Here is an 8,328-nt window from a genome sequence, read left to right as displayed (position 1 = left end):
TTGTACTTAATTCTCTTCCCCCTTTTCCACCCAGAAACGGATTCTTAATTCAGGCAATGGGTGCTATGGAAGATTTAGAACAGGGTAGCTTCAGATTTAATGAATGTTTAGCAAGTGCCTTATTTTACAGGTTAGGCAAAGGAGGCTCAGACAGATGAAATGGTTTGGTCCCTGATACTTCCAGCACAGGGTGGGGACGCCTCTGGAAGACTCACCCTGCAGCAGGGTAGGCTGGACTGGGGGGAGTGAGACGGAAGCTAAGGGGGTTTTCTTAAAGTCACCTCGTGGGCCACTGCCACAAACACAGCAACCCCACACAGAAGGTTAGCTCCCCTTTTCCCAGTGAGAAGATTCAAACACAGTTTCCCATCTGATGTAGACACTGACCCAAGGCAATGGGAGGAGCCAGGTTGTGAAGCAGATATTTAGAAGCCAGCCTGATGGGAGTCTACATTTTGAGGGCAGTGAGTGCTCTGGTCAGATTTGCATTTCAGAAAGGCAATTTTGTCAGCAGTGTGGAGTCTGGGTTAGAGGCAGGTTGGGAGGCAGGGAGGTAAGGAGACTTCTGCAGAAATCCAGGAGGTGTGGTGACCACGTGAAGGTGGTGGTTGTGAGACACTGAGCAGAAAAGGCAGGTGGAGAGACAGTTGGAAAGTGTATGAGGCAGGATTTGAAAACAGAGTTTCTGTTTTGAGCTATTTGGTGAAGAGTGGGCCACGGACTGTGAGATGCAAGACCCATTGATGAGGACAAATGTATAGGGCTAGGGAGTGGTATTAGGAAGGGAGAGATAAAGGCAAAGGGTGGGAGAGAAAGGATGTTACAGCAATATGAGCAGAAGAGTCAGGAGGAGTAGCTGCTCAGGAGGAGTAGCTGGGGTGGGGAGAGGCAGCTCTGTTTGGGGAACTTTATTGTCTCCTGCCCTCTCCTACCAGCTTAGATTTCAACGTTGTCATCAGGGTTAATCATGTGGTACCATCAGAATGACTCTCTTTGCTGCTCTGATTGTTCCAGGGGGAGCAGGAAAAAGATGGCAATTACTGCTCCGTAATTTCCTCTCAGGAAAAGCTGGAGCTCCTTCTAAATGAATCATAACATTTCATTGACAGAGAAAAAAAAATTGAACAGAATGAAAACAATCTTCCTTTGAAGACAAGAATAAACAAAGTCACTGACTGTAATCACTTCCGTCTCAGCTGTCACCACCAAAGGAGAAAATGGCTAGAAGATCATTGGTCCAGGAATAATAGGTGACCAATTGACCTTCCATGGTTTTAGCACTGAAAATCCCACATCCCACAATCCTTCAAGGGCCACCCTCCCCAGGAATAAGAGGGTCATAGAGGTGAAGGTTTAGCCAAGAAGGAACAACAGAAGTGTGGTCAGGGAGGTAGGGCAGGGCTGGGCAGCAGCAGAAAAAGGGTGAGTATGCAGTCCTTCGCCTGTGTACCCAAGGACTGCTTGGGGCATTGGCAGAACATGGAGGTCCCTGGTTGCCATGGTTTTCCTCACCTGTCAGTCTTAGCAGCAATTCTGAGGGGTGCAAGTCCAATCCTTCGAATCCTGTAGAAGTCTCTCTTCTTTCTGATCTTCATTAAAGGTGCCCTGTCACAGAGGGTCAGAGTCACCCCTCTTGTGGGGGGGATAAGGGAGCCTGAGCCAGACACAAACCCCCCTCCCCGCAAGAGCTCCCTAGTCCTCTCTAGTTACTGCCGCCACCCTCTTAGACTTGGGCTCAGCGTTGTGTCAGGCTCCGTGACAACCCCCCACCCCACTCCACCCCACATGGCTGAGTCTCCCAGCCATGCCAGCCCTTCTTGCCAGGAGAGGTACCATGTTATATGGTGGGAAAAGCACTGGATTTTCAGACCAACTTCTCTCACTTGCATCTGCTCCATCACTTCCCGGTTGAGTGGACCACAAATACTTTTATAGCTGAACTTGGCGCTAACAGTTTTCTCTTTACCTACCTTTTTGGAGGAGTCATAGAGATCACTTATGTGAAAGGTCTTGGCTTAAAAGTGAAAAAAAAAATCTAAGCATCTCTACATACACATGTAAGGTCTCAGTAAAGATTCTTTGTAACTGCCCACATGTTTGAAATTGATGACTTTATTGACACGAATGTTGCCATAGAAAGTGTTATGCTAATAGGGTAGTAAGAATCAGTTCCCATATCACATCCACATGAAAAAACTGCCAGACAAATTTCCAGTAACAGTCCAGAAACGGTCTTGGTGACACCCAGATTGCTCTGCAGAGGGGCGGATCACATATGCCGTTTACCCCCTTCTGCCCCAGGAGTGAGAAACTGTCTCTACATCAAACGGAGACACGCTCTCAAGTGGATCAATCCCATGCAACATGGAGCAGCTAAGTGATGGAAAACACGGCTGTGCAGAGAAACGAGGCTTAGCCTGTGGCTGAGAGCAGTGCCGGGTGAAGGAACACCCTCCACACACACACACACACACACACACACAAGGCAGGTGCCCTGGGACAGTGAGCCCTTGAACTTGCAGGAGCAACGCCCACCTGTGGCAGTCGGGGCTCCTGCTCAGTAATGCCAGTGGGGACATAGGAGTCACAGGTTTTGCTTTTATTATTATTATTATTGTTATTATTAAACATTTCAAAACATGAAGTTGCTGAAAAGCCCTTTCTCAAAGAATCAGAAAGTGACAGAGATTTGAGGAAACTGTCGTTTGGGGTCCGGTGGAAGTCTTGTGTGATCGGGACACGCATGCAGAGTTTAAGACGGAAACCTGTCCTGAATATACAGGTGAGATCACACCGCAGGGCCATTCACAACACACGAGACCTCAGTGTCTCCGTCAGTCTCTGCTTATTAAGTCCACGGTCAGGGTCAGGATATACGATGGTGACCGGCCAGCCGCCCATCTCTCAGCATCTGCCAGGTGCCTGGCTCCGGGTTGGCACTGAATGTTTAATGAATAAATACGCAATCTACTGAAGGAGAGAAGGGAGGGAGGGAGGAAGTGACGCTGCCCGTTTGTGTTTGAGGAATAACAGAGTTGGCAGGTGAGGAGACAGTGTCTGGACTGGGACCTGCGGATGCCGGTTGTCTGGACTGTGCTATATAAGCACACAGCAGCAGGCTGCCTGTTCCTGCCACGCATGGAGCTCACTGGTATCATTTGGTGCAACGTCAGGCCTCTCTTTCCCAAGCCCTTGCTACATGACTTTGGAGGAAAATACTCCACCTAACCACTGAAAAAAATGCTAGAAATGTGTGTACCTAGAAAAACTTTTTTTTTTCCTGCATCAGCTACCTGATTTCTAACACAGTGCATGCCAATCTAATGTCAATGCGATTGCACATCCATCAGGTACTGACATTCTAAAGTGATTCCTCTGCAGCGGCCATAGTCCTGGGGCTGCCCTCGGAGAGGGCGAGGGAAGCCCTGTGCACAGCTGACATGGTCTGGATAATCTCCCGCCCGTGCGCAGTGCCCGCTCTTTCAGAAACAATTGCAAATGACCCGATTGAGTGAGAGAACGCTCGAGAACACAAGCCAAGGGACCTGGAAAGCTATGAAAAACGCCATGTCTGGCTGAGCCCGCGGGGATGTCCCTGGTTGGATGCACCGACCACAATGGCTGTGACATATGGTTCAAAGGCCGATGTGGACACCAGCATGGGGGCGGGGGCACTGCAGGCGGATGGGAAAGGGTGTGACTGCCTCCCAGAGACCTCCCAGAGACACACCGGGGTGTTGCTGGGCTTTGAGCTCAGGAAACAAGAATAACAGGGAGTTTTCCTGGATCTTGATTTCTCATGCATCTTGGCTTAAAGTTAGGCGAGAGCCAACTTTCAATCGCACACGGTAAGCTTGGTGGTGGCAGCATTCAAAAAGAAAGAACGAACAGGCTAGCCAGAAGCAACGCACACTCCCGTGGCCAGGAGAGCGTGGAGCTGACACGTGACTCTCCCACCCCTTCTCCTTTTTCTGCTTCAGAAACCGGCCTGTGGCTTTAGCTCAGCCCTCCCAAGCCGGACCTAAGCGCAGGCATTGCAAGGCAGCACGCTGAGCCGCTTCTTTGCAGCTTATTGGCCTATGTGAGCACTGTGCCAACACATGTACGTGAAAACCAGGGGCCCAGAATGTCCCGGGAGCTCAGGCAGCTGTCGGTTGCCGGGCCAGTCTCTCCAGGCACTCAGCAGCGTTCACGTTCAGCAGGGCCACCCTCCTCTTCGAGGTTCCTTGTGGGATCCGGTATGCGATGGACACCAAAGAAGTCCATCTGCCCACGTGGGCACAGTTCTCTGTGATTCCTCGACATCCTCCACCTGCCGGATGCTGCCCTCTGTGACGTTAATGGTGACTTCTTTTGCAGGCATTCGCTTAGCATCTCATTTAGCCTGTTAAAAAGTGTAGCACAGTGGATTGAGTTACTGGGAGGGAGCCAAAGTCCTCACATTGCATTCGTCTCCCGAGAGGGTTACACACAGACACACTCACACACATGCACACACGCGCGCACACACAGAGACACGCACGCACACACGCACACACAGAGACACACGCGCGCACAGAGACACACGCGCACACACATGCACACACACACGCACACGCACACAGAGGCAGGAGGCATGACCCCCGAGAACACATGCACGTGTGCTCCTTCTCACAGGCTTCTCTGGGGAACCTCTCACACCACGGAGCCTGGCACGGGGCGTGCTCAGTAAAACATGGCCGACTGAATGAATGAATAAGCTAAGGTCCATCACAGGGTAACGTGAAAGGTTTCACAGCTGGTTTCAGTAGAGTAGTTAAGGGTTTGAGCTTTGGAGTCAGACAGACTTTGGCTAAAATCCCGACTATATAGTTTCACAATGGACAAGTTTCTCCTAACATCTCTAACCTGTAGTTTTCTCACCTGTAAAACGGGGAATAATAATAGTACCTATCACAGAAGGCTATTATAAGGGTTAAATAAGAGGATGCACGTAAGGTGCTTAGGCCATGCCTGTAACTGAATAAAAATGAAAAAAGACTTAGTAAGTATAATAAGTAAAAAATAGGACAGTGTATCCCCTTTTAAGTGAAGATACCCCAAGGATAAAACTCCAGACTTCATATTAAATACTAAAGCGTTGACTAAACTGTAAGTTCTTCAACCATATGCACCACCGCACCCTCCTTCAAGAGAAAACAACTTTAACTAGTGAGGGGCAGCTGTGCCCATCCCACTCACTGGCCATGCGCTTGGAGCGAGTGTGAGATGTGCCCTGTGAGTGTCTTCATCGAGGGCGGACAGAGACGTGCCACCAATCCCAACCCAGGAAGGACCTGCTGTCCAGCTGCAGGGAATACAGCCAGCAAGGAGCCTCCGGTTGTCCCTCCAGAGTGGCCTCAGCTGCAGAGCCACCTCACCCAGGGCCTTGCCCTTCCCAAGGTGGACCAAGGAGCGGGGTGAAGGCAGGCGTACAAAAGCCTGGCTATTTGGCCCAGAGCAGGCCAGCTCCGACAGGCCGTTTATCTCCAGAGCTCCGCATGGGGTGGGGTCGGTGGGGTCGGCCGAGGCTGCCCTCAGGTCTGCACTGTGGCTCAGCTTCCCCCTCTGCCCGCTCCTGCTTCCAGCCCTCCCTCCCATGGTGCTGACAGGGAGCTTCCCGGGGAACATCCTGTCTAATATCAAGTCAGAGTCTGCTTCCTGGGAAACTCAGTCAGGCTCTGCTCTGCACGAGCATCTCCCCGTGCAGGTGTGAATTATTGACGACAAATGCATATTGATTATGCGATTTGGCCCCTGCACGCAAGGCAACTCCTTCATCTGCAGTGCCTCCAAAGAAATGGTGGGCTGTGCACCCCTGGAGAGAAAGAAATCGCCCTGTTGTCTTTATTAACGGATGACGCGCAGGCTTCTATCCTGTCACACAGACCCTGCCGTAGCTGCTGGTGATGGCCCTCTCAGAGTCCCTTGACGCGGCTGGTCCATCCATTCCCCCCGCTGCTGTGAGTTTCGGCTGCTAACTGTTCACAGCAGCGCCCTTCTTTTGAGAACTGCCTGCATCTGATTGGAACCACTTCGCCAGAGATGCCCAAGAGGTTTCACCCTAATTCCTGGAGACAGCCCCAAGCCAATGCCTGATTGTAGGGGACACAAAAGGCCGCCCCCTTTGCCTCAAGGGGTCTACATCTCTGATGCCACTCATGCTCCGGAGGTCCCGTGGGATCAGGCGGAGGCTGCACTATAGCCGTTCAGCTGGGCTGATGTGTTTGCTGAGCCTGGTCCTCAGCCCCACCCTGCTTCCCCACTCCGTCTGGTTTCACCTGAGACTTTCCATCACTTGCAAGAGAATCCTGATCGCAGGCCCTGCTTCTCAGGAACCTGACCTAAGGTCATACTCTATAGGTGATTAAAAAATTTTTTATTGATTTATTGATTTCAGAGAGGAAGGGAGAGGGAGAGAGAGATAAAAACATCAATGATGAGAGAGAATCATTGATCAGCTGCCTCCTGGACACCCACCACTGGGGATTGAGCCTGCAACCTGGGCATGTGCCCTGACTGGGAATTGAACCGTGACCTCCTGGTTCATAGATCGACGCTCAACCACTGAGCTACACCGGCTGGGCTAGGTGATTTGAGGGATATTTAAGGATAATTTTGACTACATGCAATTTTAGCCTGATTCATTGACTGCATGAGAAAGGATTTCACTGTTTTTCCTCTTCACGCTCCCAGTGCCCAGCTCAGTCTGAGACACAGTAGGCTCTCTGTTTAACTCTGGCTGGGTACATGGATGAAGGGACGCACAAGCACCGCGTTTGTCCGTGTCCCTTGCTTTAACACCTGTGGTCAGTGCTATCTAAGGATTCAGTCTACACTCAGCTCTTTCACGCCTGACCTGGCACCAGGGCCAGCAGTGCCACCTATGGATTTATTTTCCCCTAAAAGCAGAAAAGTCATAAAGTCCCACAACCAAACTTGTTTCCTAAAGAAAAGTGTGGCAATTATGAGGGTAATTCCATCTGAGTTCAGGTGTTCTCGCATAGAAGCGTTGAGGACTGGGCGTGGCATAGAGACACAGAGGCCTTATTGAAATGGGCCAAGTTGACGGCTGCGTTCCCCTAAACTGGTGGGCAGTATGAGAGCTTTCCAGAATGGAAATGTAAATTTTCTGAACGGCCTAACTGCTTTCCTTCGAGTTGTTGGCAAGATTTCACAAACAGTTTTAAAGATTACACACAGAAAATGTTCTGCTCTATATTTCAGTCTGTTTTTCTAAGCTTAAATATCCAAGCAAATATTCAGTAGTTGGTTGATTCTTAATTTCCCAACCTGTTTAAGTAAAGAGTCAGAGGCTATGAAATAGTCATTCCCAGAACAGTCAGAGAATATGTGTGGTGTGAGCCTCAGGTACAACGGGGCAATTTCTTAAATCTGTACATCAAAAGCCTATTCACAGGACAAGTTTGGGGGCAGACAGACCTAGATTTAGCACAAGGCTTTGCCACCCATCCCTTTGCCGTCATAAGCCCTGTTGCTCTAATCTTTGAAACTCAGTCAATCCCCTTCCCCGAAATTGGGGAAATAATGCTCGCTTCTTAGTTTTTTCTGAGAGAATTATGCATGTCACTTAGCATTAATAGGGGGACCAACTTCTCTCGGTTTACCCAAGACTGACCTGTTTTAACAGAAAAGTCCCAGGCCCTGGTCAGGTGGCTAAGTTGGTTGGAGCATGGTCCCGTACACCAAAAGGTTTCGGGTTTGATTCCTGGTCAGGGCACATACCTAGGTTGTGGATTTGATCCTGAGTCAGAGTGTGTATTGGGAGGCAACCAGTTGATGTTTCCCTCCCTCCCTCCCTCCCTCCCTCCCTCCCTCCCTCCCTCCCTCCCTCCCTCCCTCCCTCCCCCCCCTTTCTCTCTCTCAGGAAATCAATAAGAACATATCCTTGGGTGAGAATTAAAAATACTGAAAATCCCACATTCTGGGAGCCTGCCCAGGACAGTGAATCACCCCAATGACAGCCATCAACATTAATTATACTCGCAAAAGGATGTCAGTCAAACAGACCAAATTTATGTAGAAAGCTCTAATTCTTCTGAAACTATGACTATTGCTGCTACCACTTTTTCCTCGTGTGTGTGTGCGTGTGTGTGTGTGTGTGTGTGTTAATCTTCACCCAAGGATATTTTCCCATTGATTTTCAGAAAGAGTGGGAGGGAAGGGGAGAGACAGAGAGAGAAACATCGATGTGAGAGAGACACAACTACTACTACTTTTAAATAACATCAATAATCGCAACTCTATAAGACATGCACTTGGATCAAGGGCCAACTGGAGTTATGTCTT

The 8,328-nt window shown here is 49.8% G+C and overlaps 1 protein-coding gene across 1 annotated transcript in view; it reads right to left on the bottom strand.

Annotated features, from left to right (window-relative positions):
- Window positions 1–2,101: 2,101 nt before the first annotated feature.
- The window catches only part of BAALC (BAALC binder of MAP3K1 and KLF4), a 50,891-nt gene continuing 44,664 nt past the window's right edge, over window positions 2,102–8,328 (bottom strand). Inside the window, 2 exon segments of the mRNA XM_036338333.1 lie at window positions 2,102–4,306; window positions 4,309–4,384. Of these exon segments, the coding sequence (XP_036194226.1) occupies window positions 4,140–4,306; window positions 4,309–4,384 (243 nt within the window). The 3' untranslated portion in view covers window positions 2,102–4,139.

The sequence above is a fragment of the Myotis myotis genome, unplaced genomic scaffold (assembly GCF_014108235.1).
Source record: "Myotis myotis isolate mMyoMyo1 unplaced genomic scaffold, mMyoMyo1.p scaffold_m19_p_16, whole genome shotgun sequence".
Taxonomy (NCBI): domain Eukaryota; kingdom Metazoa; phylum Chordata; class Mammalia; order Chiroptera; family Vespertilionidae; genus Myotis; species Myotis myotis.
Note: the sequence above shows the minus strand (reverse complement) of the source record. Positions and strands in the feature narration are given on the sequence as shown.